Here is a 22,014-nt window from a genome sequence, read left to right on the forward strand (position 1 = left end):
ATTGCAGGGTAAGTAAAAACTACATATTGCTTAAGAAAATGCTAATTATCATCTGAACCTGTAGAAAGTCAATCTTTTTTGTCTATGGCCGTACCACCCTGAATACACCCCAGCTCATGAGTTAAGCAGGGTCAGGCCTGGTTGGTGTTTGGGTGGGAGAAAGTCAGTCTTTTTCCTGGTAGAAGGGTTTGTCTACATGTTGATGGCCATTGACTGGTCAGAGTGATGGTTACTGAAGGTTAGGGAGGCTTTGACAAATTCTCTTGCTTTTAGTCTTTTTAAAACATTTTATTTGGGGCCAGCATTGTGGTATAGTCATTAAAGCCACCACCTGCAGCACTGGCATTCCATATGGGTGTGGATTTGAGTCCAGGCTGCTCCACTTCTGGGCAGCAGAAAATAGCCGAAGTCCTTAGGCCCCTGCACCCAGGTGGGAGACTCCGAAGAAGCTCCTGTCTTAGGATCAGCCCAGCTCCAGCTGTTGCAGGTATTTGGGGGAGTAAACCAGCCAATGGAAGATCTCTCTCTGTCTTGGTCCCTCTTCCTCTCCATTTCTCTGTGTTACTGTGCTTTTTTATTTATTTTTCATTTTATTCAAGAGAGATCTTCCATCTCCTGGTTCATTCCCTAATACCTGTGTTCTAATTTGTTTTATTCTTGTGTCAGAGTTCACACTGAGTTTATAAAAGTAATTTAAGTGGCCGGCGCCGCGGCTCACTAGGCTAATCCTCCGCCTAGCGGCGCCGGCACACCGGGTTCTAGTCCCGGTCGGGGCGCCGGATTCTGTCCCGGTTGCCCCTCTTCCAGGCCAGCCCTCTGCTGTGGCCAAGGAGTGCAGTGGAGGATGGCCCAGGTGCTTGGGCCCTGCACCCCATGGGAGACCAGGAAAAGCACCTGGCTCCTGGCTCCTGCCATCGGATCAGCGCGGTGCGCCGGCCGCAGTGCGCCGGCCGCGGCGGCCATTGGAGGGTGAACCAACGGCAAAGGAAGACCTTTCTCTCTGTCTCTCTCTCTCACTGTCCACTCTGCCTGTAAAAAAAAAAAAAAAAAAAAAAAAAGTAATTTAAGGTCATGAAAATTTTAAGAATACTAAAAGGCCGGCATCGCGGCTCACTAGGCTAATCCTCTGCCTGCGGCACCGGCACCCCAGGTTCTAGTCCCGGTCGGGGCGCCGGATTCTGTCTTGGTTTCTCCTCTTCCAGTCCAGCTCTCTGCTGTGGCCCAGGAAGGCATTGGAGGATGGCCCAAGTGTTTGGGCCCTGCACCTGCATGGGAGACCAGGAGAAAGCACCTGGCTCCTGGCTTCAGATCGGCACAGTGTGCTGGCCGTAGCAGCCATTTGGGGGGTGAACAAACGGAAGGAAGACCTTTCTCTCTGTCTCTCTCTATCTCACTGTCTAACTCTGCCTGCAAAATAATAATAATAATACTGAAAAAGGAAAATGGTCTACAAAGCCCCATGATTTGGTTGGTGAAACAGATTAGATTTTAGCCTCACTCACTCTTTCAGACATATACCCTTGTGTAGAACCACTTTTATGACCATGTGTAGGAACTCTGTGTTTTAGTCTTAATTCTGCCTCTAAACTGTTGAGCAAAGTCATTATTCTCTCTTGGTTCTTCACTTCCTCATTTGGTAAGATTAATATGTATTCTATTTAACTCATAAAAATACTGTAAGCATAAGCATGAGATATGAATGCATTTTTAAAAATTGAGAACTATATAAATGCTTAGTGTTTTGTAGGTTTTTTGTAGGTAGTATGGTGAAAAAAGACCACTGGTTCTGTTCTTTGAGCCCTGCATGGGTAGTATACATATAATCCTAATTGGACATAGTCATATGTCCGTGTGGAGTTTACAGTCTTCCCTAAATATCTGTGACCTACAAGCAAGAAAAATTGAATTAAAGATATATGTGTTGTGTGACGGAAAAGAGGGTATTAGAATTGGTGGATCAATAAAATCAATTTTTATTTCCTCTCCTATAAAATTACTTGGATATCGCGTTCTCTCTTTTTCTTTTCTTTTCTTTTCTTTTTTTTTTTTTTTTTTAAGTTTTATTTATTTGAAAGTCAGAGTTAGAGAGAAAGGGAGCTCTCCATCTGCTGGCTTACTCCCCAAATGGCCACAACAGCCAGGGCTGAGCCAGGCTGAAGCCAGCAGCTTCTTCCAGGTCTCCCATGTGGGTGCAGGGGCCCAAGCACTTGGGCAATCCTCCACTGCCTTCCTGGGCCACAGCAGAGAGCTGGGCTGGAAGAGGATCAACCGGGGCAGAATCCGGTGCCCCAACCGGAACTAGAACCTGGGGTGCCGGTGCCGCAGGCGGAGGATTAGCCTAGTGAGCTGCGACGCCGGCCTTCATCTTCATCCTTAAAGGGTGCTTTTGTTGAAGACGAAATTCTGTGTTCACAGGTTTTGTTTTTTTTTTTTCCTTTTAATTACTTGAAGATACTATTCCACTGTCTTCCATGGTTTTATCCCATGATAACTGAGAACTGTGATCATTGAAATCTTTCTCTGTATGTGTTTTTCCTGACCACTTAGAAAATTTTCTCTTTGTTTTTAAGGAGTTTGTGGTGTAACTGGTCATGATTCCCTTCAAAGTTACCCTATTTGGGTTTTGCTGAACTTTTTGAATTTGTAAACCTGTGTTTCATTGAATTGAGAAGTTTTCTGCTATTATTTCCTGAAATATTTTTTGTGCCTATTTCACTTGTTTTCTCTCCCTCCTTCTCTGACTCCAATTACCCCCATATATTATAGTCTCATAAATCCTTAAGGTTGTATTGTTTGTCTGTTTTCTGAAATGTGATATGTAAGTAACATACTCTTTCTTTTCTGTTGCAATAACAAAATACCTGAGATTGAGTAATTTATAAAGAGTAGAAATTTGCTTAGCTCATTACTTTGAGGCTGGGAAGTCCAAGAGGATGTCCCTAGCATCTGATGAAGGCCTTCTTGCTACACCATCTGCTAGTTTATTCCCTAAATGCTCACAGCAGCTCGGGCTGGGCTGGGGTTGAAGTCAAGAGCCGGGAACTTAGTCCAGGTCTACATGTGTGTGGTGCAACCCAGCAGCCATCACCTGTTCCCCTCCCAGGGTGTGCATGAGCAAGAAGCTAGAATTGGGGAGTGGAGCCAGGACTCAAGACCAGGCACTCTGATACAGGATATGGGCATCCTAAGCAGTGCTTTAACTGCTAGGCCAAATGTCTGCTCTGAAAAATCATTTTTCAAATTTCATTTATTTACTTATTTGAAAGGCAGAGCAACAGGGAGAGGGATCAAGAGGGAGGTCTTCCATCAGCTTGTTCAACTCCCCAAATGGCCAGAACAGCCAGGGCTAAGCCAAGGATGGGCCAGACTGAAGCCAGGAGCCAGGAACTCTATCCTGTTCTCCCTTACAGGTTGTCAGGCCTCAAATATTTGGATCATCATATGCTGCCTTCCCAGGACCTGAGCAAGGAGTTATATTGGAAGCGGTGCAGCAAAAACTTGAACCGGCCTCCAGTTTGGGATGTAGGCATCAAAAATACCGCAATGCCTGCTCTGAGAACACACTTTTATAACAGACCCACACATATGATAACCCATCAATCCATAAGGGAATTAATCCATTAATTAGTGCAGAGGCCTCATGACTCAATCACCCCTGCCTAGCAATTCCACCACAGTGACAATTTCAGATTTCAACATTGAGTTTTAGAGGGTGCAAACTATATTCAAACAGAAGCACATAGCATAAAATTTACCCACTTAAAGTATTCATTTTAATGGTTTTCAGTTTACTCAGAGTTGTACAGCTAGCACTAGAATATTTTCATTAGCCAAAAAGAAACTCAAACCTGTTAGTACTTTCCATCTGCCCCCTCACCGCAACCTCTGCAACCACTATACTGCTTTCTTTCTATACATTTGATTCTAAATACACATAAATATAAATAGATACAATTGTAGCCTAATGTAACTGGCTGCTTTCACTTAGCAAAATGTTCACTCCTTCTCCTCTTTTTCAAATTCAGTGATTTCTATTTGTCTTCAAGTTCACTGACTCTCAGGTCTCTTTCTAAGCCTATCTTGCAAGTCTTTTATCATTTCAGATATTTTTTTTAAGTTCTCAAATTTCCTCTTTTTTAATACTATTTATTTGATGCTCTACTGTGTTTCACCACATTGTCATCAACTACAAAGTTTTATTTGACTTAGTTGTGTCTGCATTACAACTTCATCTGATAAATTATCATCTGAGTTATTTTGGAGTTGATTCCTTTCCCCTGAGAATACCTGGCCATTTTCCTGCCTCTTTTATGTCAAATAATTTACAATAATATCCTGGACATTGTGAATGGTATATTGGAGTCAGTTATATTGTTTAAAAAAAGAGTTTCTGGTTTGATAAGCAATTCATTTAGAGTCAGATATGGACAGTCACGTATGCAGGAGAGCATCATATCTCAATTCAATCTTTTTGTTCAAGGCTGACTTTCAATTTTCTCTTGCATATTTAATTAATTTTTTAAGATTTATTATTTATTCTGAAGGCAGAGATGGGGAGGGAGAGACAAAGAAAGTGAGATTATCCATCCACTAGTTAACTCCCCAAATGTCCACAACGGCCACTGCTGGGCCAGTCCAAAGCCAACAGCTTCTCCCAGATCTCCTTCGTGGGTGTGAGGACCCAAGCGCTTGGGCCATCCTTCGTTGCTTTCCCAGGTGCGTTAGCAGGGAGCTGGATCGGAAGTGGAGCAGCGAGGTGTGGGCTAGATGTAAACTGGCGCCCATACGGAATGCTGGTGCTAAAGGTAGCAGTTTAACCTGCTTTGCCACAGTGTTGGCCCTTTGCACATATTGTTTAGGGACAGCTACACGCTTGAACTGAGTTTAAATGCAGAATTAGGGGTTCTCTTTTTCTTGCTCTTCTTAGGGTCCCGTCAACATCTCTTTTCTTTTTCTCCTCCCAAAGAGAGATCTTCCATCTACTGGTTCACCCTCTAGATGGCTGCATTGGCGAGGGCTGGACCAAGCCAAGTGCCAAGAGCTTCATCTGGGTCACCCATGTGGGTGGCAGGGGCCCAAATACTTGAGCTATCTTCCATTGTTTTTCCTAGGCTGTTTAGCAGGGAGCTAGATTGGAAGTGGGGAAGCCAGGACATGAACTGGCACCCATGTGGAATGCCAGCACCTCAGGCAGCAGCTTTACCAGTTATGCCACAGGGCCAGTCCCAATGATTTCACTCTCTTGAGTGCTTTTGTTGCCCTCAGTCTCTTTTTTTCTGGTTCCTCTAATTCAACACAAGATGAATTTTTTCTGTTGACATTTTAGATACCTTATATTGATGTTGAGGCTATGACTGCTTTCAAAATAAAGCCACAAAATAAATAATTTAGCACCAGCCAATCACTTGCTTCAGATGTTGATTCCCCTCCAAATGTGCATGTTTTTTTCAGTCCCTGCAGAGCTGTCAGGTAGTTTTTTGTGTTTTGTCTAGTTTACAGCTAATACAAGTACGTTGGTTTGTTAAGTGTTCACCCTTTCATACAGGGAGAAGTGGTTGTTTTTTTTTGTTCGTTTGTTTTAGTTTTAAAGAATAAAACATTACAGATAAATACTCTCTTCTTCAAGCCTATTGCCCTGTTTCGATCTTAGAGTCAGTACCTTTCTACAAAGTTCATATGGATCTGGTCTATATTTTTATACTAAGATGGTATAGCTTGTTTGGAGTATAGGCCCTGGATTCATACTGCCAATAATACTTTTACAAATTACCTTTCCTCTCTCTGCCCTGGTTTTCACATCTATAAAATGAGGAGGATAATACCTAATATGGTTGGTGGAAAGGATTGGGACAATTTATGTAAAGTCTATGGAGAAATATATAGTGCTTAGGCTAATTAGTATGTTGTCATTCATAGTTTGTTTTTTTGTTTTTTTGTTTTTTTTTTTAAGATTTATTTATTTATTTGAAAGGTGAGAGACAGAAAAAGATCATCTGTCCTCTGGTTCACTTCCCAGATAGTTCCAATAGCCAGGGCTGGACAGGCCAGAGCCAAGTGCTTCATCTGGGTCTCCTGCGTGAGTGGTTGGGGCCCAGGAACTTGAGCCGTCTTCTGCTGCTTTCCCAGGCACTTTAGCAGGGAGGTGGATTGGAAGTGGAACAGCCAGGTCTTGAAACACACACCTATATGGGATGCCAGTGGATTTACCTGCTGCACCACAACACCAGCCCCTTTGATTATTCTGTGAAGTTTTATTCCGTATAAACATCTTGAGCTCTTTGCAATCCTTTCTCTTCATAGTTTTCTCTGTTTGTTGTTGAGCCACATACTTTTAAGATTTTAAATCTGCAGTACTGAATACTGTACATAGCACAAATAGATACTCTAGGTTGGGGTTGGCCTTGTGGTATAGAAGGTTAAGCTGCCGCCTACAATGCTAGCATCCCATATATGGGCCAGTTTGAGTCCCAGCTGCTCTATTTCTAATCTAGCTCCCTGCTCATATGCCTAGGAAAGCAGAACATGGTGCAAGTACTTGGGCTCCTGCCACCCATGTGAGAGACCCAGATGGAGTTCCAGGCTCCTGGCCTTGACCTGGCCCAGTTGTGGTCATTTGGGGAGTGAATCAGCAGCAGATGGAAGATGTGTCTCTCCATCTCCCCCTGTAACTCTGCCTTTCAAAATAATTAATTAATTTTAAAAATGCTGTAGGAAATATAAGTTGAAATGCATGTGCCATTGACTGGTTTTGTTTACCTCTTGATAAACTATTTATTTCCCCACAGCTGTATTCTGTACAGGTGGAAGAGATGGCAACATTATGGTTTGGGATACCAGATGCAACAAAAAAGGTAGTCTAGTTCTTTTTTACTCTTGATAGATGTGGGATCATATTTAATAATTTTGAATGAAAGTGTTAGTGATTTCATCTGAATACCACCAGGGGGCCCATGGGTTCATAATCTCCCATTTCTGCTCAGTGTTCCAGTTCTCAGGCTCCTAGTGATTGTAATTACTATCATTGGTCACATACTTGCCTCAGGTTGCCTTCCGACTTATAATGATATTTGCCTATATTATTGATGGAATTAAAACTGTTAATGCATAGGTTCACTAATATACTTTTATTTTTGTAGAAAATTTTTGTTTTAAACGAATAGGTTAAATGAAAGCTTATTTTTCCCTATAATGCCATTAAGAGAGTGATTGTTCCCTGGCTTATTTTTAATTTATTAACATTTTAATAATCTTTTTAATTTATTTTTTAGGGAAGTGAGGAGTACTATTTCTATACATCCCTTGCCCTCACACTACAGCTTTCTCCACTGCCAATATATTGTGTGAATGGTACATACATTGTAATAGGTGAACCTGTATTGACACATCATTTTCATTCAAAGTCCATGGATTAAATTAGGGTTAACTTTTTTTTTTTTTTTTTTTAAATTTGACAGATAGAATTAGACAGTGAGAGAAAGAGAGAGAGAGAGAGAGAGAGAGAGAGGTCTTCCTTCCGTTGGTTCACTCCCCAAATGGCCACTACAGCTGGCGCTGCGCCGATCGGAAGCCAGGAGCCAGGTGCTTCTTCCTGGTCTCCCGTGTAGGTGCAGGAGCCCAAGTACTTGGGCCATCCTCCACTGCCTTCCTGGGCCACAGCAGAGAGCTGGACTGGAAGAGGAACAACCAGGACTAGAACCTGGAGCCCATATGGGATGCCATAGGGTTCACTTTTGATGTTATACAGTGTATAGATAGTGACAAATGTATGACATGTATCTGCCATTGTAGTAATATACAGAATAGTTTCACTGCCCTGAAAATAGTCTGTGCTCCACTTACACATCCTTATCTCCCCAGTAAGCCCTGGCAGCCACTGATGTTTATGCTGTCTTCATGGTTTTATATTTGCTAAAGTGTTATATAGTTGGAATTGTAGAGTGCATAAACATCTCAGATTGACTTCTTTCACTTAGTATGTATTTAAGTTTTTGTTTATGGCCTTATCAAGTTCATTTTTCCTTTTAAAGATTTATTTATTTGAAAGAGAGTTATAGAGAGAGGTAGAGGCAGAGGGAGAGAGGTCTTCCATCTGCTGTTTTCACTCCCCAAATGGCTCCAATGACCATATCTGAGCCAATCTGACGCCAGGAGCTTCTTCTAGGTCTTCCACGTGGGTACAAGGGTCCAAGGACTTGGGCCATCCTCCACTGCCTTCCCAGGCACATTAGCAAGGAACTGGATCAGAATTGGAGCAGCAGGACTCGTTCGGACCAGAACCCATATGAGATGTTGGCACCTTAACCCTGTGTGCCATAGTGCCAGCCCCAAGCTCATTTCTTATTTGTGCTAAATAATATTACATTGTCTGGATTTACAACATTTTATCCATTCACCTCTTGAGGGAAATCTTGGTTGCTTCCATTTTTAGCAGTTACGAATAAAGTTAATATAAACATCTCTGTGCTTACTCTTTTTTATATACATTATGACCTCACCACAGGAGATCTAGCACAGCTGACTCTGCTAATCTCTGATTTCACTAATCTTGTCAGAAATTGCTTAATTTTAAGATCTTATATGTAAATGTTACATGATATTCAGCGTGAGATCAACATTTAAAATCAAGTCAATTTCCTTGGAATATCTTTCAGATGGTTTTTATAGGCAAGTGAATCAAATCAGTGGAGCACACAATACCTCAGACAAACACACCCCTTCAAAACCCAAAAAGAAACAGAATGCAAAAGGACTTGCTCCTTCTGTGGTAAGATTTCGTAATGTATACATATGTATAGTTCTTAACAGTAGGATAGAATCTCATTTTAGGGAATTTCTGGGCATGAAAATGGGAGTTTTGGATTAGGTGAATGAGAGTCTTCATATCCTTTTAGTATAAGCGATTTGTTGCTTATTTAACGCTTACAATAGTGGTTTTCAAACTTAAGCATGCATTAGAATTACCTGGGTAATATGTTAAATATTCAATTTCCTGACCCTCTTCTATAGCGATTTCTGTACATATTTACTACAGTATTTGTATAATGTGATTCATTAGGAAAAGGGGTGAGAGTTGTTTGAAAAAGAATGTTAGGTACTATTATATAGTATTATATGGTAAAGTAATCCCTGTTTTCATAATACAAACTACAGAGAAGCTGTGAATTTTGTATTCTTTTCAAATATCAAGTAAATTATTAAATATATAATAAAACCTTGAAAGGTTTGTGGGAAAATGGAATTAAAAGATAACAATACATAAACTTTATTTTTTCAACATAAACTACATCATGTTCAAGACACTTTTGTAAGTGCCTGATAACAGCATTTAGCCTAGCTTTAAAGAACTGAAGGTATTGGGAATTCAACCACGTCAGTGCATTCTTTTTTACATTAATTGAAGGAAAATGGGTGCCCTTTAAAGAATTTTTTTTTAAGATTAGGAGGCAGAAGTCAGAAAGAAGTGAATCAGAATTGTAAAAGTAGATGCTTAAAAGTTTTCCCATCAGAATTCTCAAAAAAGTAGCCATGTTTGATGAGAAGAATGAACAGGACTATTGTCATGGTAGGCAAGGACTGCCTGGTGAAGCTTTTCCTGCTAATGCTTTGGTTAACTTTCTCAAAACACTGTCATATTAAGCAGATGGTTTTTGGCCCTCCATAAAGTCAATAAAATCCTTGAGTATCCCAACAAAACATCATAACCGTTGCTCTTCACCGGGCTGGTTTTGCTTTACTGGACCACATTTGCCTCTTGGTAGCCATTTGCTTTGTTTTTTGTTTTTGGGATCATACTGGTGAAGGCATGTTTCATCACATATTATAGTTCTTTCAAAATCTGCTTTAGGATCTTCACCACAGTTGTTTAAAATTTTCATTGAAAGTATTGGCTATTGTTTCTGTTAACCATTGGTGCTCCTCAGGGCACAAATGAGATTTCTTTCTGGAAATATTTTTTTATTAAAAATCTATGTATATATGTATTTGAAAGGCAGAATTACAGGGAGTGAAAGATTTTCCATCTGCTGGTTCATTCCCCCAAATGGCCACAATGGCAAAGGCTGAGACAGGCCAAAGCCAGGAGCTTCATCCAGCTCTCCCACATTGGTGGCAGAGGCTCAAGCACTTGTGCCATCTTCTGCTGCCTTCCCAGGTGCATTAGCAGACAGCTGGATCGGAAGTGGATCAGCTGGGACATGAACCTGTGCCCAGTATGAAAGGCTGGATTTATCCATTTCACCTCAACACCAGCCCCTTTTCTGGAGAATTAATGTGGATGGTCTGCCACTATAGGCTTCATCCTCAACATCTTGTACCTTCTTAAAATGATAATAATTTGTAAACTGCTGATTTCTCTGGTACATTGTCCCTTAAACTTTTTTAATTAATTAATTTTTAGGGAAAACAAATTTCATAAGTATAACTTTAGGAATATAGTGATTCTTTACCATACCTGCCCTCCCAACACACTCCCACTCTTCCCTCTCCCCTTCTAGTCCCATTCTCCATTTAGATTCATTTTCAATTAACTTTTTATACAGAAGACCAGCTGTATACACGCACACGCACACAAAACTAGTTTTACAATTAAGTCTCATAATACAACTCATTGAGGACAGAGGTCCTGCATGGGGTGTGCACAGTGACTCCTGGTAATTTAACAAACAACACCTTGACATGAGCTGCCTAGGTTATGGAAGCCTTTTGAATCCACAGACTCGGTCAGTATTTAGACAAAGTCATAAGCAAATGGAATTTCTCTCTTCCCTTCAGAGAAAAGTACCTCCTTCTTTAATGGCCACTTCTTTCTGCTGGGGTTTCAATCACAGAGATCCTTCAGGTAGACTGTTTTTTGCCACAGTGCTTTGGCTTTCCATGCCTGAAATGCTTTCATGGACTTTTCAGCCAGACCAGGAAGTCTTAAGAGCTGATTCTGAGGTCAGAGTGTTACTTAACACAATTGTCATTCCATGAGTCAGCTGTGTGGACTGCTTCCCATGTTAGAACATGCTCTTCTTTTTAATTCTATCTGTTATTATTACCAGACACTTGATCCTATTTATATAATCATGTTAACACTTAATCCTATCTATATGTTCACTTTAACACTTAAGATGGCATTTTTACCACCTGACTGAATAGGCTTTGGGGTCCCATTACAAGTTTTTTTGTTTTTTGTTTTTTACAGGCAGAGTGGGCAGTGAGAGAGAGAGACAGAGAAAGGTCTTCCTTTTCCTGTTGGTTCACCCTCCAATAGCCAGCTGATCTGATGGCAGGAGCCAGGTGCTTCTCCTGGTCTCCCATGGGGTGCAGGGCCCAAGCACTTGGACCATCCTCCACTGCACTCCCGGGCCATAGCAGAGAGCTGGCCTGGAAGGGGGCAACCAGGACAGAATCTGGCGCCCCGACTGGGACTAGAACCCGGTGTGCCGGCGCCGCTAGGTGGAGGATTAGCCTATTAAGCCACGGCGCCGGCTCCCATTACAAGTTTTTAAACTGTACCCTTAGAAGTAAGTTAATAGGAATGTATGCAGAACTATACAGCTTTACAGTCACAAACTTCTTCCTCCCTCTCTTACTCCCATTCTTATTCTTTACTGAGATTCATCTTCAATTGACTTTATATACATAGATTAACTATGTTGAGAGTTCAACAAATAGTATGAAAACAAAAAAAATGAAACTGTTCCTTGACAGTCAAGACAAAGGGAGCTCAAGTCTTTCCTTCTCAAAGAGTCAATTTCACTTCTACAGATTTTGTGTTAGGTGCTCTATTAGTTCTCACAGATCAGGGAGAGCATATGGTATTTGTCCCTTTGGAACTGATTTATTTCACTAAGTATGATGTTTTCCAGATTCATCCATTTTGTTGCAAATGACCAGATTTCACTTTTTTTTAACTGCTGTTTAGTATTCCATAGTGTACATATCCCATAATTTTTTTATCCAGTCTTCTGTTGATGGACATTTAGGTTGATTCCATGTCTTAGCTATTGTAAATTGAGCTGCAATAAGCATGGGAGTGCAGATAAATCTTTTATTTGCTGATTTCGTTTCCCTTGGGTAAATTCCCAGGAATGGGATGGCTGGGACATATGGTAGGTCTGTATTCTGATTTTTGAGGTATCTCCATATTGTCTTCCATAGTGGCTTTACCAGCTTACATTCCCACCAACAATGGATTAGGGTACCTTTTTCCCCACATCCTCGCCAAATTTATTGTTTGTTGTTTTCTGTATGAAAGCCATTCTAACTGGGGTGAGGTGAAACCTCATTGTTTTGATTTGTATTTCCCTGATTGCTGGTGATCATGAGCAATTTTTCACATGTCTGTTGTGCATTTGGATTTCCTCTTTTGAAAAATGCCTGTTTAAGTCCTTTGCCCATTGTGTAATGGGGTTGTTTTGTTGTGGAGTTTCTTGAACTCTTTGTGATTCTGGTTATTAACCCCTTTATCAATTGCATAGTTTGCAAATAATTTCTCCCATTTTGTTGGTTGCCTCTTCACTTTCCTGATGTTTCTTTTGCAGTACAGAAACTTCTCAGTTTGATGTAATCCCATTTGTTAATTTTGGTTTTGATTACCTTTGCCTCTGTGGTCTTTTCCAAGAACTCTTTGCCTGTGCCAATGTCTTGCAGGGTTTCCCAGTGTTGTTTAATAATTTGATGGTGTCGGGTCATAGATTTAGATCTCTAATCCATGTTCTGTGGGTTTTTGTGTGAGGTGTGAAGTAGGAAGTCTTGCTTCATACTTCTGCATGTGGAAATCCAACACCATTTATTAAATTCCCAGCACCATTTATTGAAGAGACTGTCTTGCTCCAGGGATTGGTTTTAGCTCTTTGGTCAAATATAAGTTGGTTGTAGATGCTTGAAGTGATTTCTGGTGTTTCTATCCTTTTCCATTGGTCTGTCCATCTGTTTTTGTAGCAGTACCTGGATGTTTTGATTATAACTGCCTTGTAGTATGTCTTGAAATTTGATATTGTGATGCCTCTGGCTTTGGTTTTGTTGTATAAAATCGCTTTAGCTATTCAAGGTCTCCTGTGCCTCCACTCCTGTGCCTCCATATGAATTTCAGCATCATGTCTTTGGTATATTGTTTGGTACTGCATTGAATGTGTAAACTACTTTCAGAAGAACGGACATTTTGATATATTGATTCTTCCAATCCATGAACACGGAAAATTTTTCCATTTTTTTGTATCACTTTTTCTTGTTTTGTAATTCTCATTGTAAAGATCTTTGACACCCTTGGTTTAATGTATTCAAAGGTATTTGATTTTTTTGTAGCTATTGTGAATGGGATTGATCTTAGAAGTTCAATCTTAGCCTTGGCATTGTCTGTATATATAAAGGCTGTTGATCTTTGTGAATTGATTTTATATCCTGCTACTTTATCAAACTGATAGAAGAGTTCCAATAGTCTCTTGGTGGATTTTTTCGGATCCCCTATATATAGAATCATGTCTTCTACAAATAAGGATAGTTTGACTTCCTGCTTCCCAATTTGTATCCTTTTGATTTCTTTTTCTTGTCTAATGGCTCTGGCTAAAGTTTCTAGGACTATATTGAGTAGCAGTAGTGAGACTGGGCATCCTTATCGGGTACCAGATACCAGATAAGCTTCCATGCTTAGATTTTCTGTGTCTTCATGGCTCATTTTAGGTAGGTTGTATGTGTCTAGGAATCTGTCCATTTCTTCTAGGTTTCCCAGTTTGCTGGCATACAGCTCTTTGTAGTAATTTCTGATGATGAATCTTATTGTTGTGGTGTCTGTTGTTAGATTCCTTTTTCATCTCTAATTTTGATTTGGATCTTTTCTCTCCTTTTTTTGTTAGTTGGCCCAATGGTTTATGAATTTTGTTACTTTTTTCAAAAAACCAGTTCTTCATTTTGCTAATCTTTTGTATTGTTTTTTGGATTCAATTTTGTTGATTTCTTCTCTAATTTTAATTATTTCTTTTTTTACAAGTTTTGGGTTTGATTTGCTGTTGTTTTTCTAGATCGTTGAGATACATTGATAGCTCATTTATTTGGTGCCTTTCCAATTTCTTGATGTAGGCACCAATTGCTACAAACTTTCCTTTTAACACTGCTTTTACTATATCCTGTAAGTTTTGATATGTTGTATTGTCACCTTCATTTGTTTTCAGAAATGTTTTGATTTCTCTTTTGACTTCTTCTATGAACCACTATTCATTCAGGAGCATGTTGTTCAGTCTCCTTGTGTTTGCATATATTCTAGAGATTCCTGAATTGATGATTTCCAGCTTCATTCCATTGTGGTCTGAGAAGATGCATGGTATGATTTTGATTTTTTTGAATTTGCTGAGATTTGCTTTATGGCCTAGCATGTGGTCAATGCTAGAGGAAGTTCTATGCACTGGTGAGAAGAATGTATGTTATGCAATTGTAGGATGAAAAGTTCTGTGGATATCTGTTAGAGCCATTTGATCTAAAGTATGGATTAACTCTGCTGTTTCCTTGCCTATTTTCTGTCTGGTTGATATGTCCATTGCTGAAAGTGGGGTATTGAAGTCCCCCATTACTATTGTATTGGAGTCTGGCTCCCTTTAGTTCCCTTAAATATCCAGGTTTCCTGTAATTAGGTGCATATACGTTTATAATAGTGACATCTTCCTGTTGAATTGATCCCTTAATCATTAAATAGTGCCCTTCTTTTTCTAACAGTTTTTGTGTACACCAGCTCTTCTTTGGTTTCTGTAGGCATGGAATATCTTTTTCCATCCTTTCATTTTCAGTCTGCATGCATCTTTGTTGGTGAGATGTGTTTCTTGTAGGCAGCAGGTAGATGGGTTTTGTTTTTTAATTCATTCAGCCGGTTGTCTGTGTCTTTTAACTGAAGAATTGAGGCCATTTACATTCAAATTAAGTAACGACTTGGCCCTACCATTTTCCCGAAAATATTTCTGTATTTTACTTTGAATTTCCTTTGAATTTTTACTGGGAGATTTTCCTCCTTTACCTTCTTTTGTAGTGATGACCGTGTTTCTGTGTGCAGCACATCCTTAAGCATCTTGAGTAGGGCTGGATGGGTGATAACAAATTATTTCAATTTCTTTTATTATGGAAGGTCTTTTTTTCACCTTCGTTCATAAATGAGAACTTTGCAGTTTATAGTATTCTGGGTTGACAGTTTTTTTCTCTTTAAGACTTAGAATATATTTCACCATTCTCTACTAGTCTGTAGAGTTTCCATATAAAGTCCACTATGAGTGTAATTGGAGATCTTCTGAAGGTAATCTTGTGTTTTTCTTGTGCACATTTTAGAATCTCTTCTTTATGGTTTACTGTGGTGAGTTTGAATACAGCATTTTGTGGTGAAGATCTTTTCTGATCATGTCTATTAGGAGTTCTATGTACTTCCTGTACTGGATGTCCCTTTCTTTATCCAAATTAAGGAGCTTTTCTGTTATTATTTGGCCTTCTAATCCTCTCTTCATGCCTTCAGGAACTCCTAGACCTCTTAGGTTGGGTCCTTTGATAGTATCCTATAGATTCCCAGTGGTGGTTTTTAGTTTTCTAATTTCCTCTTCTTGTTTTTTTTGACTGTATAATTTTCTGTGCTTTGTCTTTTAAGTTGGATGTTCTTCCTTCTGCTTCACCAATTCTGTTTAGGCTTTCTACTGCATTTTTTTTTTTTACAGGCAGAGTTAGATAGAGACAGAGACAAAGGTCTTCCTTCCGTTGGTTCACCCCCCAAATGGCCGCTACCGCCGGGGTGCTACGCAGATCTGAAGCCGGGAGCCAGGTGCTTCCTCCTGATCTCCCATGCAGGTGCAGGGCCCAAGCACTTGGGCCATCCTCCACTGCCTTCCCGGGCCACAGCAGAGAGCTGTACTGGAAGAGGAGCAACCAAGACAGAATCCGGTGCCCCGACCGGGACTAGAACCTGGGGTGCCGGCGCCACAGGCAGAGGATTAGCCAAGTGAGCCACAGCGCTGGCTTCTACTGCATTTTTTTATTTGTTCTATTGAATTCTTCATTTGATTTTGATTTCTCTTTAAGATCTCAATTTTGTGGGAGAAATTTTCTTTCATATCATGTCGATTTCAGTAGTTTATGCATTTGCTTCTGATTACTGCTATGTAATCTTATCAATTTTTTGAATTCTATTTTCTGGCATTTCTTCAATATCATCTTCACAGTCTAGTATTGAAATGTGTTCTTTTTGGAATGTCATATTGTTCCTTATTCTTTCTTGAACTGGTTCATTTGTTATTCAGCATTTGTGGAGATACTCATTGGTTTCTTTGTTTTTTCAATGCAGTGGCTTTTATCTTTGTACTATGCCTCTGTAGATAAGTGGAGTGTCTGCTTTCGGTGAATATCTAGAAGCATGTGGTGGGTTGGCCAGGAAGCTCTTCAGTTCTCTAGTACGAAGGGCATGTCTAAGGTGACACACCAAGGTTTGTCATGGTAAACCTTTTTTTTAATCAGAAGGTAAGTTTATTCTGCTCAGCTGAGCTCCTCTCCTCAATGGAGACCAGAGCCTGAGCACTAGCCCCAATGGGTATAATATTCACCCACTCTGCCCAAGAACCACACAAAGGAACTGTGCAGTTCTCAGTGTAGGCTTAGATTCCTCAGCAGTGTCCTTCACCAGGTGACCAGGAAGCCCTGAGCATGTGGAGTCTCCCACAGTGACTGCCCAAAGTCCCAGCCACACCACGAATCCTCCCACACAGCCTCGGTTTTTTTCACAGTCCTGGTACCCAAGCCTCCCATAGTTACAAGCACCCAGCCCCCTGTTAGTTCTCCCCACCAGTCAGGAGTCTCTACCCAGCTGGTTGCTAGGCACAGACACAAGCTGGCGTAGCTGTTAACGTACATCCAAAATGGTGCCCCCTCTATCAGCCTGTTACAGGACACCATTGTAAAGTGATCAGGGGTTTTTGCTTTTTTCCTTCTCTAATTTGACAGGTACACTGTCCCTTATGGGGCTCCAAGCCAGGTTCCCTCTAGACTCTTCCTGCAGCTTTATCGCCAGTGGCTTGGGCTGCTGCTGTCTTGTCTTACCTCACTCTCCAACACTGGTGGATAGGCTCTCGGCTGCTGGGGTCCTGAGTTGCAGGCATCCACACCCTCTACATATGTCCCTCTAATTTGATTAGAGTTTCCTCTGCCATTTTCTCCCTACCTCTTGCTGGAGACTGCACTCTCCACTTTTTTAAAACTAACTTCTAGACTGGAGCAGTAAGCTCCCCTACTCTGCCATCTTGGAAGCTCCCTATAAACTTTTCATAAAGCATTAATGATTGCTCCATTCTTTCTCTTAAGCCTCGTCATAAAATTGCTTCAATTTTAGCAGAATTCATATTGCTCTGATGGGCTTCTTTTCAAACTAGTGTCTTACCCTTCTTAGTCCCTCAAACTAGGTCCTGTTCAGACCCGAAACAAGTTAGTGTGAATTTAATGCGTTTCACTTTCAAATATACTTGACTTGTGGGATCAAAGTATTTTTGGGCAAGTATGGTTACCAAAACAAAAGGACTTAAAACTGTATCTCCTGTCCATGAATGGAATACAGAAATGAGTGAAAACAGTGGTCTGTGGAGTCCAAATGACGTTAAAGTGTTTTAAAATTTCAGACATTTAATCAGATTCTGAGCTTCGAGAATCTTTTAGGTAATAGCAATAAAAATTTCACAAGTCTCTTTTAACTTTTTCAGAGCATATAATCTTTGATCCATAATTCTTTAGAGACTCCTATATAATAATATAGGTAGACAGCAACATTTTGTAAATGGAACGTGAATAGGGAAAAAATGTGTACAGTTTTCTAAGATGACACAGTTTAGATTGGCTGTTCTAAGTAGACCCAGTAGAAGTTCTGGCTTTATGGAATGAGGACCAGCCACTTTTGTTAGTTATTTTCTTTCTTTTACTTTCTTTTGAAATAAAATCTTGTAATCACCAGTTTGTTTCTTGAGTACAAGTTAAAGTATTAACACTATGTACTATAACTTAATGATATTTAGGTCATTTTCTTCAGAATCTACGTAAGGGTCTTCAGAAAATTCCTGGAAAATATGTATTATGAAACAGCTGTCTGTGGATTTAAAAATTTTGTGCACTAAAATAAATTTCCATTTTCCAAGAACTTTTGGAAATGTGTTTGTATACCTAATTAGGATTATTGAAAAGAGAAGCTTTAATCTACTTCAGAGTTTGGAGGAGGGAGGGAGGGAGCCATATTCTGATACTTTGTTTTGATGGTGAAGATTATAATGCCTAAGGTAGAATTTCCTCCTTTTCTTTTTCTTGTGCTGTTAGGATTTCCAGCAGAGTGTTACTGTTGTCCTTTTTCAAGATGAGAATACTTTGGTCTCTGCAGGAGCTGTGGATGGGTAAGAGTCTTTATTTCTTGGTTCTTTTGATGAAGTCACTTAGTTTCTTTATAAATGAATGTGTGGTTTTAACTTTTGACATAGTACCCCAGCTGAGAAGAAGAACTAGAGGTTACACTAGAAAAGATGGAGTTAGAACTTTTGCTCAAATAATTAAATGTAATAACACCTGTGAAACTTATAGGACCAGTGTTACCTGCTGCTTCAATTATAGAAAAATCTAAAAGTTACGGGTTATATTTGTGAATATCTGTGAGAGCTGTTTTACACTTTATATTTATATTTCATACTGCCATTTTATATCAAGTTTGTGTTTTCAAGTTGTCCACAAAGTGCAAGTAGAGGATTAAGACAATTATATCAATAGATGAAATGAAAAAGTGTTTTTCTATATTTTACAAGAAAATTTGTTTAGGTTACTTAAAGAGTTATGTGAAGAAATATTACAACCATAAGGACAGAGCTTGCTGCTTGTGATGTCAGAGGATATATGCAGAGTATTAAAGGCTTAGGAAGTGTTTTTTCTAAAAACAATGGAACAGTGACTATCAGCACTCTACCTTCAGCTTCCTTTTCCGTTCCCTTGGAGTAAACTCCGGTAACTCATCACTGGGTCAAATCACATCTGTTTCCGATCTGTCAGAACTGTAAGTCTAACATTGGAGATGACGGTATGAGATAGTTCAATTTGTTTCCCAATGAGATGTCCTCACTGTACCTGGTGAATGTGTCAGAGGAGTTAGATTAAAAGTCATTTCACATTCCATGTAATTGAAGTTGTTTGGAGTTAGGAGAAGATCTGCAAAGAAACATTTGTCTTGGTTTTTTCTTTTTTAGGATAATCAAGGTATGGGATTTGCGTAAGAATTATACTGCTTATCGACAAGAACCAATAGCGTCCAAGTCTTTCCTGTACCCAGGCAGCAGCACACGAAAACTAGGTAAGCCTTTTCCTAGATTGTGCAATTTTGGGGGGAAGATTTGAGTTGTTAAAATTTTTAAAAGACAGTATCCAAAAAAAAATAAATAAATTAGGCTACTTTTTAGCAACATAGGCTTGAGAACTTATAAAGTGTGTTTGCATCTTTTTAAACTTCAAAGGATAAAAACTCAAGCATATTTTTGGTTTATATATTTAGAGGACAAAGAATTCTGATGACTCTTGTGGAATGATCTAATTTTGCCTCTACATTTTAGCCTCATATGTATACATAATCAGGACATGCTAACTGAAGATTGTTTTTTCTAGGATACTCAAGTTTGATTTTGGATTCCACTGGCTCTACTTTATTTGCTAATTGCACAGATGACAACATCTACATGTTCAATATGACTGGATTAAAGACTTCTCCGGGTAAGATATTAATCATTCAGATTCTCTTACTGGAAAACTAACATGGGCTCTTTTGTTAATGATAATTTAATTTAATGTTTTTTTGTTTTTTCTTAAACTAGATAATTAAGCCACCTGAAGACTTTGGCATCTTTGCTTGGTTCCCTGGTATTTTCATAGGTGTACTTTCTTTGTGATACCTTCGGAAGTAAACAAAACTCTGCTCTATATGGGACTTATTTATAGTGAATCTGTTGTCCTGAAATGATGCCTTTTGGCCTATATTTAAATTATCTTAATTTTTTATTTACTAAGCTGTGGGATTGAGAACTGTTCTCAGCTTTTGTCCTCTTTTGAGAACTGTTAGTTAAAAGCAGAAGGCTGAATTTTGCAGACCCCTAAAATAGTTCCAAATTCATCTTCTTCCCTCTCTCAAGAATATAAAAATAGAACCTGACACTTAGAACTAATAAAACCCGAGTTTCTGAAGCATTTTTAAGGAGGGTTATTTGAGTTATATTTTTAAGAACATCTTCAATTACTTAAGCAAGCAAAATATTATAGCTTGATTCTTTTGCAGTCAAAAACACTTTGAATTCCATAACCAGTCCCCAGAGCCACTTAGTTCCCTCTAAAATATGATGCACTGATAAATAAGAAATCTCAAAATAGTACAGAACCTAGGTTATTTTAGTTACGATTTTACAGAACTTTCCAGAGATTTCCCTAAGCAATCTTATCAGGTCTTATCTGTGGCAGCATCACAGTTGACATTTCCGATGCTTTGGATTAGGTCTAGTGTTCTCTAAACAAGAGCAAGAATATTTAGAAAAGTCAAAAGGTTTTAGTAACTTATTTTGCTATTTTCCCTAATGAAATCAAAATGTGAGATCTGCTCGTTTTGTTAGTCCTAAGAAATATTTTTCCGAATTGTTCCCCATAGCTAGTGTCTAATCTTGATCATGTTTTCAGATGTGCAAGAGTGGTTTCTATATAATTTTCCTTACAGTGTGGCATTAAAGGGGCCTTGAGTTTAGTTTGTCCCTATGGAAATAAACATTCCTAACACTTTAGTAACCTTTTCTATGCTCCTAAAACAATTTGATTTGCTCTCACAGATTGGCAGTAGGTGGGTGAATAGGTAGACACAGATTTGTTCTTTAGAAATTTAATGACGGGGCATGGAGTGGAGGGGTTATATGTCTAAAACATCTAGTAATTACTTGTCTTTTTCAAAACTTCAGAAAAGGTCCCGGATGTGATACTTCTTATTCACCGTTTTACAGTAAATGATGTTCATAAGAGGATTTCTTTACCAGGATTTGAAACATTTCCAAGTGTGATGTACTTCATACCAATCTTTCTTAGACCAGTAGAGGGCAATAAATACTTAGAGGTTTAGTGAGAAATGCAGTCTATAATGTTCCACTCATAGTTTAGTGTTGAGGAAGATGAACAATTGCAGTTTTGGGACAATGTTCCAAATAAAGAAGACTGCTTATTTTGCAGAGGATTTTTTATGATGGCAGATATATATTATGTATGTCTGTTGATTCATACGCTGCTTTACTTTTATAGTAAAAATGTCTGATATGGAAAGTATGTAATAGGCAGGCATTTTCTTTGAAAGCTATAAATACAAAAATTTTCAGTTTTATTTTAGAAAAAGGAAGGTGTCTGTGGACTTATGGAAAGCAGAGAACCTTAGCAATTCATTCTCCTTGTTAAAAGTTGGAGTGACTTTTTTTTCCTGCCTGAATAAATCCTTAAATTCTCCAATAACAGATTTTTCTCTTATGTTTCCTGAGGCAGAGGCCTCAGGTTTTGACTTCTTAGGATAGAAAAACCTGTCAGGAGTGCATTGTGCTAGATTTTTATATAGATTATTATTACTTGCCCTTTTGCCATGGAGAGTGGGAAGTCTAAACCTGAAGCTAACCTAACATTGTGTTTTATAATTTATTTAACTAGCTATTCTATCATACAGTCTACATTAAGTGCTGGATATAAGAGCCCTCCATTTTAGTAAAGCTACTGTAACTCTTACTCAAATGGAACAAACGTTTGAGGATTTACTGTGTTCAGAGCACCATAGGTCTAGTGAGGAAAGAACAAGATGTGAAATTTACACTTAGGAAGCTTGAAATCTGAAGGGAAACAAATTTAATATATCAGTCCAATAGAAAATACCTACCTAGGGTAGCAAGAAAGGGTTTAATTTTTGTTTTATAAACAGATTGAACAGTGCGTGCATTCTTTTTCTTTAAGTATTTTTTCATCACTTAGTATAGTCATATCAAGCATGTAGGT

The 22,014-nt window shown here is 39.1% G+C and overlaps 1 protein-coding gene across 3 annotated transcripts in view; it reads left to right on the top strand.

Annotated features, from left to right (window-relative positions):
* DTL (denticleless E3 ubiquitin protein ligase adapter) overlaps window positions 1-22,014 on the top strand; it is a 53,356-nt gene that overhangs the window by 9,108 nt on the left and 22,234 nt on the right. For all 3 annotated transcript variants that reach the window (XR_016219606.1, XM_070055255.2, XM_002717528.6), the window contains 5 exons: window positions 6,786-6,851; window positions 8,652-8,764; window positions 18,298-18,371; window positions 19,209-19,312; window positions 19,621-19,725. Coding sequence is in view for 2 of the 3 variants with exons in the window: in XM_070055255.2 (XP_069911356.1) it covers window positions 6,786-6,851; window positions 8,652-8,764; window positions 18,298-18,371; window positions 19,209-19,312; window positions 19,621-19,725 (462 nt within the window). In the remaining variant the exon portion in view is untranslated. The remainder of the gene's footprint in view (window positions 1-6,785; window positions 6,852-8,651; window positions 8,765-18,297; window positions 18,372-19,208; window positions 19,313-19,620; window positions 19,726-22,014) is intronic.

Source organism: Oryctolagus cuniculus, chromosome 13 (assembly GCF_051225735.1).
Source record: "Oryctolagus cuniculus isolate XC-2025 breed Fujian yellow rabbit chromosome 13, ASM5122573v1, whole genome shotgun sequence".
NCBI classification, from domain to species: domain Eukaryota; kingdom Metazoa; phylum Chordata; class Mammalia; order Lagomorpha; family Leporidae; genus Oryctolagus; species Oryctolagus cuniculus.